At 35.7% G+C, this 15716-nt stretch overlaps 1 protein-coding gene across 1 annotated transcript in view; it reads left to right on the forward strand.

The window, feature by feature from the left end:
• LOC112571250 (serine/threonine-protein kinase MRCK alpha-like) overlaps positions 1–15716 on the forward strand; it is a 51073-nt gene that overhangs the window by 25816 nt on the left and 9541 nt on the right. The window contains 17 exon segments of the mRNA XM_025250125.1: positions 308–444; positions 1035–1116; positions 1472–1615; positions 2866–2938; positions 3375–3437; positions 3912–4001; positions 4489–4727; positions 5122–5242; positions 5396–5503; positions 8476–8556; positions 8777–8874; positions 9060–9147; positions 9560–9662; positions 10475–10576; positions 12661–12763; positions 13196–13319; positions 14445–14602. Of these exon segments, the coding sequence (XP_025105910.1) occupies positions 308–444; positions 1035–1116; positions 1472–1615; positions 2866–2938; positions 3375–3437; positions 3912–4001; positions 4489–4727; positions 5122–5242; positions 5396–5503; positions 8476–8556; positions 8777–8874; positions 9060–9147; positions 9560–9662; positions 10475–10576; positions 12661–12763; positions 13196–13319; positions 14445–14602 (1914 nt within the window).

Here is a 15716-nt window from a genome sequence, read left to right on the forward strand (position 1 = left end):
ATGTCTGGCTTTAGTAAATGTTTGTTGATAGCATGGGATAAAAATAATTGTTAAAATCTTCAGAATCCATTTATGTAAACATGACATTAATAGCTTTTTAAATATGTGTTGATCATTTTGTGTGTGTATACATGGAAGCCCTAACGCATGTGTTCTCTTGAGCTATGGACATCGGTTGGCTCACTTTTACGAACAGTGATGTTGATCAACATTGCCATGGACAGTATTTGGTAGATTCATTCATTTATTGACAATGCAGCAGAGACAAATATCTGTAGTTTTACTAGTGTGTGTCCTTTATTTCTAGGTGCCAAGACAGGGAGGAATCAAGAAAGGCTGGGTCCGGGAGTATATGTACATCTGTGATTTCAAGTTGTATTTGTTTGAAGTTCCTGAAAACAAAAATTACCCTAGTCAATACATCCAACAGGTGATTGACATGAGGTGAGCTCTCATTTTTTTTATTCTCACCCCTTCTGCCCACCCAGCCCTGCACCTCTCCCCAGCATGCCCTTCAGATGAAATTTGTCGAAGGTCATTTCTGAGTAGTTTGGGGTCAGATATTATCTATACACAAAGTTGGCAGGAATCTATCAGTTGCTGAATCCTACTAAATTTTTGACTTCCAGACTGGAAAGTCATATTTTCCAGTTCTAGCTAAAACATCTGTTGGCATATGCCATTGTTCGGATTTTACCTTTCATGGCCACACCATTAATGCTAGTAAGCTTTTAACAGAAGCCATCTCTCCATCCACTAGCAGCTGCACATGTTCTAACCAGTGTAATAGAGGAAAGCATCTGTACCTTAAAAATACTTTCACATCTCATGCATCACTCTCACTCTCCATTTATTATTGGAATCATCTACAGTAAATGTAACTGACAGAAAGTAAACATTTATTGTTTTTTGAGTCCTCTCTTTTTTGATTCCATTAATGTCTTTTTTGTGTGAATTACTCAGACAATACTTTAGAAGTTTACATCATGGAAAACGTAAACGCTACAATTTTTTAATTTATTTTATGCTTTTAGGGATGAAGACTTCTCTGTTTCGTCAGTATCTCCAAGTGATGTCATTCATGCTAACAAGAAAGATATACCATGTATATTTAGGGTGAGTTATTTTGTTAATAAAACTTATTTGGTTGCATTGTCAAAAGAATATAACATTGATCATAAGATAAAATTCTGCATAACATCACATGATGAAAGCAGTGTTGCTTAAGCTTTGGACACACAAAGAAACCAAAAAATGATTTGGCTGTTTACTAGCTGTTTCACAAATTGAATTTTAGTTGAGATAATATCAATAGGAAATGGCATTCTCAAACCACTGTACTATGAAAATTCCATAGAAGACTTGGAAAAAACATTCGAAAGTTCGTGTTACAAAAAATAAAAATAAAAAATAAATCTATAAGCAATTTATTCTGTGTCAAAAGATTGATGTTGATGTCGACTGTTTTTAGGTGACAGCATCCGAAATGAATCCTCCTGGTACACAGCACCAAATATTGCTTCTGGCAGACAATGAAAAAGAGAAGGACAGGTGGCTGCACCTCCTGAAAGAGCTTCACAAAATATTACTAGTGAAATCTCCCTCAAGCAAACCTGTAATTCTGTTTTTTCTGTTTGCTTAGGATAGAGTATAGTGTGATCCTTACTTGTCACCAAAAAATGTGCCATGGTTTTTTATAGTTTTATTTTTAAAGCAGAGGTTTATTGACTTATTCTAACTTTTTAAAGCCATCAAAGAGCACAGCCAGTTTAAGTGCTTAGAGCTTATGCTAATTAGGTATAGCTGCTGCGGCAAACCTTGCCTTCTGTTGTCATAGGAAATGAGTTGTTGACCTCTTTTCAAAATACACCTTAAAATTGTGAGGTTTAAAGGCTAGTATTTTAGAAATAGAGTGAAGTTGTTTGATGAGACGTCAAGTTTTAGTAGCTTGAATAAGCTGAAAAGGCAGGGGTAATGAACATAAATTTGTTTATTATGCGAAGAGCGTGGCTCAGCTCCTTCTCTCCACTGCCTTTGCCTTCCGTTATAAATCATTATTTCTGGATGGAAATGGGGAGTCATCCTTGTCAGAGGTCCAAACCAGGCCTTAAAGACAAACTTAATTCAGATGTCAGTAGATCTAAGCCATGTAAAACTAACCTGTAAATTTCGACCTCTAAAACTTATCCATTAATTATCTGGTAACAAAGGATGTGATTTTGCACCTGTGATCAATGATCACCACGACCAGTGTACTATGTCATGTTAGTACACCAATCACAGCATTGCCAGAAATCAACACCAAATAGAGAATGAGTGACATTTTGGATTATTTGGACGCTGAAAGTCTGCATTTATTGTGCATAAGTAGCAGCTTTCTAGAACTTAAGGAAACTGCAGAAATAAAACTATACCGTGTTCGAGCCCAAGGTTTCTCTATTCTGAAACACATCAGAGGTATCTGTTAATATATGAAAAAAACGCGAACCTTTCAGGTTGTAATTTAAAGCAGATACCTGCTCATTGCTGAGCACACTACTTACCTGATTACAAAGCCTGTAATAAACTAAAACCCAGTTCAAATAAAAGAAGGCAAAACAAAGTTGCACTTGGGTTAGCTAAAGCTTAGATACTTTGAGGCCAAGTAAATATGCAGACACATATTTATGGATTCACCCCACTCCTGAACTTATCATTGTATACAATGTATGGATATGGACATTCTTGATCTGTTCTATGAGTTCTAGATCTAAGCTGCTTATTTTGATTTTTTGGTGAGACACTATCCTGTTCAGCTTTTTAGAATTTACTAATACTTAAGCCTGACCTGTTTTGTTATTGTTTGCTTTTTTTTTAAATCTCCAGACATATATTGCACAAGAAGTGTGTGATAATTCTCTTGCTCTGGTGAAAAGTACTCATGCTGCAGTGATTCTTGGTATGTTTTGCATAAGTTTAATCACTTCTTCTGCAGTCTTTATGTGAGAGCCTGTTGAAGTAAATTAAAACAGTAAAAACATCTCATGCTCTTGTAAACCCAAGTGTTCTTTTTAAGATGACGCTCTTTGATTGAAAAAAAAAAAGACAACATGTCTAACTCAACTAGAATTGAAGATGTCTTGTGTATGTAGCATCTTTACCTAGACCATACTAGTGTTGCACTAAGGGATAGTTTTTAAAAGTAAACGACCTAAAGATGTATGGTGGTGGTGGTGATAGTATGTGACTGCCAGAGGAGGACGATAGACCATAATTTTTGTTTCAGTCTCTTTGATCTGTCCATTTATGGATACTATTAGGCAAGAGATACAATTGCATGAAAAACATGGAATGCGTTATCTTTATTGACAGCTTTTTGATTATCTTTATTACAGATTCTACCAAAATAGTGCTGGGAAGTGAAGATGGTCTGTTTGTGGTAGATCTGAGCAAAGACCGTAAGTTGCCTGATTTCTTGTTCTTGAAACGAGATGATGTGTGCTATTGAAATGGCTGAGTTGGAAAGTAAAAGAAAATATTGATGTTTGTTTTCAAAGCATTTCCTTAAAAGACAAGGTGCAATTCTTTATTTATTTTGACTCCAGTAAAGTTAAAGTTTGATAAGACTAGATTGACATAATTTTTTACAATAAAAATCTGGGAAATGATAGCTTTGCATTAATTTTGTTTGGGATCTCCCCCTCCACCCCCAGGAATAAATGTACATGCCCAAGATTTTGACCAGGAAATCTGCAATGAAGATAAAGGTCCTTTGTGTATTACACAAGAACTCCATTGTTTGCATTGAATAAGAACACATACATGAACACATAGGCAGAACTTTATGATAGCACTGTTGGATTGTGTTTCTGCATAATGACATTAGTGTCTTTGTGTAGTGGCTTGATTAAACATTAATTTTGATTGCACAGAACTAATTCGTATTGGTGATCGAAGCGAGCGAAAGCCAGTGTATCAACTAGAGCTGTCACTAGATCAACAACTGCTTGTTTTTATTAGCAGTGAGTATCACTATATTTTCAGAATGCATGTTTAGAATGTTTTTTATTTTGAGGTACACTAAGGATGGGTAAGGGAAACCAGTGAGTTGTCTGCATGAGCCAAATAATAAAACATGCTACACCATATTATCCTATGGATTGCTTTTCTTTGGAAGTGGTTTGAGTTGTCCCATGGATAGCAGTAGCCTTTATGTTACTTAGTATTTGTAATGTTTGCTATCATGTTATAGTAAATTTGTGCAATTTAAGGGAAAAAAGGCTGTTAAAAAATTGTGATCACTTCATGGGCAGACATTGTCAGATACAAAGAACATTTCTAGAAGGTTTAAAGGTTATGATGTATATTGTTGTACTCATTGGGATATGGTTCATTAAGGTGATTAGTATGGTTTGGGTGGGTCGAATTGACTTGATCAGCACATCAAATCCTAAGAATGAAATGTTGATTATATATGTATATATGTGGTTTTTTTTTATATCTTTTCAGCAAAACAAAGGTTCATTAAAATGCTACATGTCTCTGCTCTTGAGAGTTCTGAGCCAGAGCTTATCAAAATCAGTGAGAGCAAAGGGTGCAGCACCATGTGTCTTGGTGCAGTCAAGCATGCAGGAAGTAGTGTGGTTGGTGTTGCTGGGGGTAGCACAATCATAACCTGCTTGTGTGTAGCCATCAAACGTACTGTTCAGGTCTATGAAGTTCTCAAAACACGTCAAAGGTACAGAAAGGTAAGTTGCTACTTTTATTTACAGTAATGACCTTACCTGTATTTACAGCAAGGGAGGGTGTTTGTTCTACCAGAGGAAGAAAATAAAACTAAAAGTGCACTGCACCAATCAAAGAGAACATTAAAAAAAAGTGCATTGAATTGAAGGCAAGGCTTTTGTACTAGTAGAAGAGTGCTTCTCTTACCCTCCTCTCCCTCCCCCAATTGTTTTAGCCATCTGATGTTTCATTTGATTGGTAAATGGAGGTATCTTAGCTTGCACTTGCAGCTGTTTGGTGTCTGGTCGCAAATCATCCCCTAAACGCAGAGGCAAATATTTATATGATAAATGAAACAAGGAGTCTGACATAAGATAGCATTCTTTTTATTGATTGTGATCATGGTTGTATCTGCAGATGAAGGACATCCAGGTGCCTGGGCAAGTTCAGTGTGTGGAGATAATGAGTGATCGCTTGTGTGTTGGCTATCCTTCATGTTTTGCACTTTATAGTGTGCAGGGTGATGCAGCACCCATGTGTAAGTTGGATGATTTTCTTGTTTATGGGTTTGCATTACTTGTTCTTCATACCACAAACAGGGATATGCTTGGTTTCGTTAGAATTACTGTATATTAAAAACTTCTGTTATGAATCATCACAGGTTTTGTTTAAAATGTTATCTTTGTTGCAGTTCTCATTAACACTGATGATGTAAGTTTGAAGTTTTTGGTCCAGAACCAAGTAGATGCACTGATGGCCATTGAACTTTCAACGGATGAGTTTCTTCTTCTGTTCTCAGGTGATTGTGCCTGTCTTTGTGCTTGTTATAGATTTGAGAATACCTGCTCTGGATTGTTTAAGGCCAGACACCGGTCGAAAAATTGTCAAAAATTTTTCATTTTGGCCATTTTCAGATTACTTCATACTGTCAAAGTTCATATTTTGTTCTATTCACTCGCCAAGTGGTTTTTCATAGAATAATCTAGAAATATGTCTATTTTGTCAATGAAAACATCTACTTCTATCCTATTTACTTTTCCCGAGCGCAGAATTAGCGAAATAGAGAATGTTTGAGACATAGCAAACACACTCGCCACGTGGCAACTGTTTCACATCGTATATCGGGTCGAAAGGTCAGGACATGAATTTTCAAACAAAGGCTGAGTCAAAACCCTTAGAAGGCCCAAGCTATGATACAAGCTCTTTTCTAGACGACACAAAGGGTCGGAAACTTCCTTATATGGACGCATGCGTAACATACTTTGCATATAGCCAATCAGAATTCACTAATGCCGACCTAAGACGGGGTCATAGGCACACGAACACGCTTCGGCTGTGCTCGGTATCCCACAAGGCAACTGTCATGGCCTCCGGATGTATAAACAAATGGCCAAATGGCGGACAGCAGTCAAAGCTATTCTGTGGGATATTTTCTTTTCTAGACATTACGTTGATATTAAATTTCACTGTGCCTGTCAGAACGCTCATTTCTTCTCACAATACCACGTGCAAAAAATAAAAACCACGTGGACATTCTATTAGACCGTCGTAGCAGCTAAAGCTAACTTAGTGAAACGAATTCGGCTGTCGAAATCAGCATCAGTACATGTGGTAAGCGAGCTGAAAATAAAGCGAAGTTTTCATTTCTGCTGCAAATCTCGTAGTAATCAGGACTAGATGCGAACATTTACACATTTGAGTCAACTTGCAATGCTAGCTTATTTATGTACTTTGTCAGGAATGTAGGGAAAACAGAGCTTACATCATTTGCACCAGAAAACAAAGGTTGGGTGGGGGTTGGATGGTCTTACTCCCAACCAAATGTAACAAACAGAATGTGAAGACAATTATGTATAGCATTCCTAACAAACAATGAAACTGCTATCTAGTCAAGTTTGAAGCCATTCAATGTCTAGAGAGCACATCATGTCAGCCCCCTAAAAGGCCAGACAGCTATAGTGCTTTTCCCAGAAATCTTTGACAGAAAATAAGATACCCCCTAGCCACAAAAATCAAAACCATCTTTAAATCCATGTGACTACAGAGGTAATCTCATAAAATAATCCTAGCATACAGAGACAGAACATGAGCAGCTGCTTAAATTCTGGTGCACCAGTGATGTATCTCTAGATTTCATGAATAGGTTATTCTTATTCCTATTTGCCCCCCAGTGGAGCATAGGGCTGCAAGAATTGGTTATACTCCCCTATAAGCTTTTGAAATAATTTCTTTAATTGATGTTCATCCATCACCCTGCAACACTGAAGGCTAAGAAAGATGAGAGTGTTTCCCCTACTAATGCTGCTACCTTCAGTAGATGCTCGCAAAAATTGGAAGCAATATATTATTAACATCAGCGCATCACTAAATGTTAGATAGCAAAAGACCAAAGATGGCAAAAACCATGAAGCTAGTGGAACTGAACTTCTATATAACTAACTAAACCTATAACTGTGTTGCTCAATGCTTTGCAAACACATTTTTTTATTACTGTGTACTTCTCTGAAAGCCTGGTCAGCAGTTGGGTACAGCCAACACAACCATGTTGACTTTTCTAAAGTGAATCAAATAATTAATTTTATTAGTAATGTTAAAGTTATATGTAGTAACACATTGAAAGATGGTTATATTTTTCATTCAGCAGGTAAATTACATGAAAGGCTTAGATAAACAAAGTTACTAAGCTTGATATTTCTGCTGTCGCGCTTTTTTCCATTCATGTGTTTTTTGTTACAGCTTAGTTACTTAAAATCCCTATAACTTTATATTGACATCGTGATACATGGCCTAAAATTTGAATGAAGTTTCTCTACATACATATATAAACATTTCAGTGAGAGCTTTTAAAAAAATATTTAGTGGTTTAGTAGTTACTAAGCTTTCACTTTTGTTTTCCTTCGACCCTGCTTCAGTTCTTGTTTTTTAAGTAAGCTTGTTTTAGTTCAAAGCTTATAACTTTATATTGGCATGTGATACAGGCCTAAAATTGGGCTTGAAGTTTTCTTGTATTCATATATTAAACAATTCTATGAGCCGAGCTTTTAAAAAAATATTGAGTAGTTTTAGAAGTTCTAAGCTTTCAGTTTTTCTTTCCGCGATTTCTCAGTTTCTTGTTTTTGGGTTAGAGACTGTTTACTTCAAAAAGCAACTCCTTCTTTTGTGAAGAGATATAGATCTGCAATTTGGTTGAGCTTTTCTTCAATATAAATTTAAACATTTGTAGGAGAGCTTTTTCAAGAAATATTTAGTATTTTGGTAGTTATACATAAACGTTTTAAATCAAAAATTTCTTAAAATTTACACAGTGTTTTAACAAAAAATTCATAAAAAAAAAAACTAGCCGATTTCTGCAAAATCCCCCTCCTACGTTTGTAGATCTTACTTTTAGGTAAATATTTCAAACAGAATTTTGAGTCTACTTCACAAAATTGGCAAAGTTATAAGCTTTTTTAAAAATGTTTGTTTGGGCGCCATTTTGGATTGTTTCCATGGCAACCGAATCGCGCGACGAGTGCAGTAAAACAATTTTTGAAACTTCATTCCAAAGGCTAAACAGCTGGTAAAAAAAAATCCGCGCTATCCCGTGAAACAAAAAACTTTTTTTTCGACCGGTGTCTACCCTTAAGTGTGGAACTAATAGTAACAAAATGATGACCAAGATATGTGAAAGTATCTTGAAATAATGTGCACAATGGATGCTTGATGTATAGAAAGTGTTTATATTGTGAAAGTTTGTAATGGCTTTAATAAGTTTCTCATCTTGGATTTTAGCATGTGGTGTGTATGTAAAAAGTTCTGGAGAGCGAAGTAGATCTCAGGAGATTATGTGGCCATCATCACCAGAGGCTGTCAGTGAGTATATAAATTTTTTTGGTGAAATTTCTGTGCCAGATGTAGACCACGTTACAAATGGAAATTAAAGCTGGATCAAACTTTCAGTTGTTTCATGTACCTCATGTCACCATCTTAATATGATTACTATTGTAAAAAGAAAAAACCTCTAACTGTTTTAGTTAGTTATTTATATTTATTATTAGACTTTTAAAAAATAATAAATTTGCTGATTTTGCAGGTTACTATCCCCCATATCTGGTCTGCTATGCTGAAAACTCAGTCTTTGTTTTCAATGTGAACACAGCAGAATGGGTACAAACCATGTGTTTGAAAAAGGTAATATGCTGTGTTTTTTTTATTCTATTATAGATCTTTCAGGTCTTGCAGGCATCACACAAACAGCTCAAACTTTGCATAGATGTTTTGGAGATCTAGTGTTGCAGTACTTTTTTTTTAAATTTATATGATATGTGAGTACTTATTGTTTTGAAAATGATTTCACTTTTTTTTTTAAATTTCAGACAAGGCCTCTGTGTAGGGATGGATCCCTCTGTCTGCTCAACACTTTTGATTCCCAGCATATCATCTTCTTAAAAAATAACTACAGTGGTATGATCTTTCTCAAGGGTTCTCTCAAGACAACAGAGAAACTATATAATTGTCTCTACAGCTAGAGACTTTGTGAATCAGAGTTTAGTGCTGCAACTGTTTTGTCCTTTTGTCATTGATTGGATTGATTTCTAGTGTGACCTAGTGTGTTGGATTGATTATCAGATATAGATTTCATTCGTAAAACTTGTGCTTTGTACTCAGGTTTTGTTGGTTTGGTTTTTTTTTGTAAAATGAGGTAGAATAAAGAGATGTGTATTTGTGTATTAGTTTGATGTCATCACATGGTAGATTAAAATAATCACATTTGGTTGTGATGCAACCTCTGTTGGAGGTGCAAGTAGAGGACTAGTACAACACTGTGTTTACTGCGCTGTGTGTGCTCTTATGTACATTGCTTTGTTTCTTGCAGAAGACGACAGGCTGTCAGTAGCTGAGCTTTTTAAATCTAGAAGCAGTCGCAACAAAAGAAGATTTTCTTTTAAGAGTCGAGAAGAAGAACGCTCCAGCAAAGTGTGAGTGGAGGATAATTTTATTGCCTTGCAATTTCTTTCTCACCTGAAATGACTGTTTTTGAATTTTTTTTAACAGGATGAACTAGTCTAACCTTTTGTAGAATACTTAGTGGAATGCAATACTTTGTATTCTTTATTGCATCCATAGTTGAACAGTTTTTTCAGTAAATCGCGCTTTCAGCATGCGGTTTCTTTGTTAGTCTTTATTTAAAATTATTCACCCAAACATAATAATGAGCGATAGACTTAAAGAAATAACAATGTTTCACAAGTTGCTGAGCAGAGAAATACATATTGCCTGAATTTTAGGATTTTTGGCATTATTATCAGTATTATGAACTGATCCCAATGTTAAGCTGTCGGTATAACTATTTTTTGAACAGTTTCTTTGCATTTTCCTCACAAGTCATAAATCAAAATGGAATATTGCGCTTTGCTTTAGGAGCGTGAGGGGGAGAGGTGGGGGTCTTGGTGGGTCATTAGTTACATCTTACCATGCTTTTTTAATAGGTAGGTTTCTTATTTCTTGAATGTTGCTTTTCAACAAAACTTTCTTTTGCACTCTTCTTTGTTGCATTGTGGATAATCCTTTCTCATAATGTTTTGCTTCAGCCGTGTATGAGTGGACATTATAACAAGCACACACACACACAGTCACAAGTGAATGTAATTCACAAGCAAATTTTCTGTTTCTCTGTAGAAAGAAATGTATATACCAGTGTAACTTGACTGTTCTGTAGGCAGCTGTTTTCAGTTGTATGTCATGTTTGTGTTGAGAATGTCTGTGTTGAATGGACTGTTATGTTGCCCAGGCCAGAAAGACGGAAGGGAGATATTTCAGGACCATTAACATTCAGCCATGTGGCCCATGTTGGGCCTGATCAAATACCCATCACTATGGCCCCTGGCCCAGCGTAAGGCCTATTTGATGTAGTGCTTTTAGCGATTTTTGTTTTACCATTCTCCCTCTGATGCAGTCGTTTGCTTTGATACAGCCTGCAGCTTTCTCAGTGGTGGTCTGCTATATCCTAGAGTCTCTTGCTGGCTGATGCACTAAAGTTCTTTTATGAAGAATTGATCAGGCTCATACTTTTAATGAACAACTTAGTATTCAAGTAGAATTAAGTTTTTATAGCCTGTTCCCACCTACTTTTATGATTCCAGGATAGTTTAGAGTTTACCAGTGTTAATCCTAATAATTTTTAACTTGAAGTACTTTATAAATTATTAAAAGAGCAGTGTGCAAGTGTATAGCAAGAGCCTTTAGGTAGTTGGCTTTGTTTGTTTATATGTAGGTGTTTTGTGGATTTCTTTTCCATGTCTGTGCATGGGCTATTAAAAAAAAATGTGTTGGAGGTGTCATGGTGTACTTTGTACCAGATAATTATAACACAACCGCCAGCAGCATCACCCTCCTGTCTCCCTGAAAAAAATGCCGATTGTCTTTTTTATGTTCACCTTGTTGAGCTCGTGTATGTGTTTTTTATTATTATTTTTTTTTTTGCACAGAAGCTGCGATTATGACTATTTTAGAAAAGAAATCATAAAACATAAACTATATAAACTATCAAAAGTAGGAGAATATTTCTTAGTTTAACATTGCAGAAATCATCTTAAGTTGATCCTGATGCAAGACTTTATACATAAAACCAAAAGAAGCTAGGCAAAGCCAATTTCCAAAACGCATTTTACATTGGGCTACACAAAATGTAGTATCATTATGTTCTCCTAAATTTCCTATGAGTATTAAAATTTTTACCATATGCTTTCATGCAGTTTTTAAGGATGCAGCTCCTTCCAAACATTTTTCGGCTAAAACTCTGTGATATCTGCTTTTTTGCATTGATCGAACTTATCTTTTAAAAAGAATAACAGTTACATGATAGTATATACACATAGTAGTAATAAAGGGAAGAAAGGTGCTTATGCAATATTGTCATTGTGTCAAGAAAACCATTGTTTTTTTCCCTGTTCCACTCCTTATCACAGTTTTTGTAAATTATTAAGAACACCCTAACATGCAAGCATCTAGCTTTCACACAGAATATGTTTCAAAGTGAGCGTTTACTTCTCAGTTTATCATTAAGATGGTTAGATCATTGAATAAGGGTGTTACCTGAAAAAGCCAGAAATGTAGCAGAAATATCTTATAGCATTTCTCAAGAGAAAAAAATAAGATGTAAAACAAAATAGGAAGTTCCCATTTGCAGACTTAAAGAATACTTTTTAAGTTTAGAGAAAAGGGAGATGACAATCTGGAAGGGCTGTATGTGAGCTTGTTCATTTGTGTGTATGTGAAATTGCATGTTTGCATGCATATATCTACACAGATTATTTCTTAAAAAAAAAACAACTAACAATTTGCTTTGCATTATGCAAAATTTTGACATAGAATAATTGGACAGCGTATTTGTAAATGTTTCTACTGTTTATTTGCCATTGACTTGATTTCTTGTGTTGCACTTAGACATATTTTTTCCAATATTATTCATAGGAAGAAAGGGGTTGCATGATGTGCTTCCATTGATTTATCAGTTGTAAAAGACTTGTGCATTTTGCATTAAGTGGAATGTCATTAGAGAAAAATTATTTCCAAGCTTAAAAGCTGCCTGACAGAGTAGTGCTTTGGCTTGTGTGGTATTGATAATGGTGTTTAGTATTCTGGTCATAAGGGGCACATTAACATTTTTGTGACATCATATTTTATGGTCCTAGATGCAGTATTCCTGTGTCTGTTTATAGATGCTTGATTGTATTAAAACAATAATCTACATGAATTTTATAAAAGACTAATAGCACTGTTAAGGCTTATTATTTGTATTTAGCATTCTAATATTGCTGTTAGAAGTGCACATTCACACATTGCCAAACATTCTATTTGTGGAAAATATGTAGCAGTTATTTCAAGTGTCTTTGCTGTCATTGATTGTGATAGATTTCACAGCTATATTTTATTGATAGTTTTAGCTTTTTCTTTTTATTGACATAATATGTTCAGGAGTGACCGACGATCCCGCATCATCTCTGCACCATCAAATTTCAGTCACATTGCCCACATGGGACCTGACCAAGGTATGCAGGTCCTCATTGACCTGCCAAAGGTATGTGAGACCCAGTTAAGATTGCATTTCTGCTTTGTAGAAATAGTAAAAGATCGGTGCAATAATAAAGGCTAATTGAAAAATTAATGTAGCCATTGCCTTTGTTCATGTTTGTCAAGTCATTAATAATGTTTTGCTGGCACATGCATAGACTTTAAAGATGGTGTTGTCATTGTGACTCCTCCATTGGTGATTTGCACCAGGATCCTAGACTTTCCTCTTTTGGTGGGGGGAATCTTTTTTTGCTTACCTTCCTCACTATGTTTGTGTGTGCATGTGCACATCAAAGCTTGCATACATGTGTGCATGTGTAAATAGATCAAGACAATCTGAGATGATTTGTTGGTAAATCCTTATGGGCTCTGGTCATTTTTCATCTTTTAGCTGTCAGTTTGGCATTGTTAGAATTGCTTTTGATGCATTTATTTTTAGACGGAAGGAGGTCAGACAGACAGAGTGAAGAGTATGTTCCAGCCTCAGCTGCGGTCCATACATGAAACACACATGCGTGGAGGTGGTGGAGGAGGAGCCCGACCTACTAGCTCACACTTTAATGGTAAAATAATTAGACCATTGTTTTTGAGATATGGGATTACTATTTTCATCATACAAGTGGGAATGTACAGGATGAACAACTGACATAACTAGTTTTTAAAACACCACCAAAATATTAAATATTTAAGATTTTTTTTATGAAAGTAGAACTAAAATTGCACCGGTGAAAAGATATAACATTTTAAATACTTTTTATAAAATATAGATTATGGAAAATTCTTGTATTTGATAAGATCATGGAGTGATTAAGGTAATACCTAGAGCTCTTAAGGGGTCACTCATTTCTCTTATTAATTTTTGGAACCTACTGCTGTGCAACCAATTGTTGTTGGGTGTTGTTTCCAAAATCTGAATGTCTTCTTACATTGTTTTAAACATGCCAATGAATTTTAGTGGTGAATGGGTGCTAGGAATACCTTAATGGAAAGTAGAGATATAGCTTAAAAAGAAAAGAGAAAAGGTAAAGATCATCCGCTAAATTTTTGTTTTGTTATTGTCGTTTGGGGAGGGAGGTTTTAGAGACCACTTTTTTTGGTGTGGGGATGGGGGATTCAGGGCAGTACCCATCTCTTCTCCCTGTCACTGCTTTATTTTTCCCAAACTCTCTGTGAAGTGAAGTGAAGTACTCGTTCTCAACAGCTAGGTTGACAAGGACAACTTTTTTGCAAGTATCAGACCTGCATACCTTTGAGTTTAGATACCACCATGCCAACTATAGCGAAGTAATTGCTCATGCTGTTAGCCAGTGAACGGAGATAATCAACAGCAGTAAAGAGGAGATAAAGTTGCAGTTTCTGTCAATTATTGCCACGCCATTGGATGGAAATTATTATGTTAGATAGTAAGGTTGTGTCCAGATATGTTTCTGAGATTTTATCTTTCGACCAGACCCTAGAAGTATTACATTTGCTGCCCCTACAGTTCTTTTATCTACGTGACAAACCTTGTTGAAAGCAGCAAACAGAGATTTAAAGTTTTTTTTCTACACATTGCTAGAGACACTGAAGCAGCTTACAAAGAAAAAAATATTAGGCATGTTTTTGTTGACTTCATTACCCTGGCATTGCCCTTTCCCTAATGTTCATGAATTTACATTGTGAAATAATAAATGTCTGTTCCTCTTAAGGTAACGCTAGCAGTCGTGGGGAAGGTGCTTCTCGTCCAGGAATGGGCCGTGGAATGGCAAGATCTCTTCCATCAGGGTCTGTGCAACCTGGAGGTGGAGCTAATTTTGACAGACAACAAGACAGCTATGAAAAGGACATGTCTTCTCAGATATTTGAGGTAGGTTGTAAAGACCTCAAAGGGACAACATGTTTGAGGGTATCATGACAGAATACGTAGACAACAGTTCTCTCATTTTGTTTTTTCATTTTTGTTTTCATGTTGAATTAACGTTTTTCAGCTGCATTTTAGAAGTCTTACAGTCACATCAATATGTATTTGCAAATAGAAATTTCATTGATGTTTTTGCCGTTAATTTTTTTTTTTTTCATTAATAGCTTTGGTGTATTATTTATCAATAGATCAAGGAAAGATACTATGATTTTGGTTGTTGACCACCTGTGGTTACCAATGAGATTTCCAATATTTTTTGACTGCTTGAGAAATTCTTTTTTTGGTCTGTTATGTGTTTCTATTTTCAGTAGTTCAGTAAGATAATGTACTAAGATAAAGTTCACATGTGCTGGATAAGTTATTTTTTTAAATAATAAATTATTCGGATGGTTAACTATATGCCATTATTATCACTAACACATTGTTCTTAATGTAAGCTAGGTGTGCTTCAGAGATGAAGATCTGTGTTATCAACAAGATGTATTATTCCATCCACAGATTGTTAGTTCCTCGCAAGGAGCGTACAATTCTAGCGGCAGCTCATGGTCCCTACCAAATTTTGATGGATCTAAAAGATAGCTAGGGTACTGGTCGACCCTACTTTTTTTTTTAAAAAAATGAATAACTCTTGGTCTTTTTCTCCGTGTGTTGTGTAATTTTTTTTTTTTTTTTTTTTGGTTTTTTGCATGTAAGTCGGTCTTTCACAATTATACCCCTTTTTGTTTGCCACCCCATGCCAGCTGCACGGCTGTTTGCCTTTGTAATGATGGATCGGTATTGTTAAGTGTTCATGTGTGTATTTGCACTGTGCTTTATTTTCCCAGATCCCACACCTGCAGATAGCCAGTTGAAATTCAGAGAGCTAATTCTTGCATGTAATCATTATGTGGGGTATAAGGTCATTGCTATAGAAAGAAAAGAAAAGGATTCAGATGTAGGTCATACATTCACAGTCCTTTAAAGGGACCAGTGTGGAATGTTTTGCCATCACTTCTGCAACATTACACTTTTTTGCTATTTGATTTCCCTAATCATTTTCTTCACTAATTCCATCACTTCT

The sequence above is a fragment of the Pomacea canaliculata genome, linkage group LG8 (genome assembly GCF_003073045.1).
Source record: "Pomacea canaliculata isolate SZHN2017 linkage group LG8, ASM307304v1, whole genome shotgun sequence".
NCBI classification, from domain to species: domain Eukaryota; kingdom Metazoa; phylum Mollusca; class Gastropoda; order Architaenioglossa; family Ampullariidae; genus Pomacea; species Pomacea canaliculata.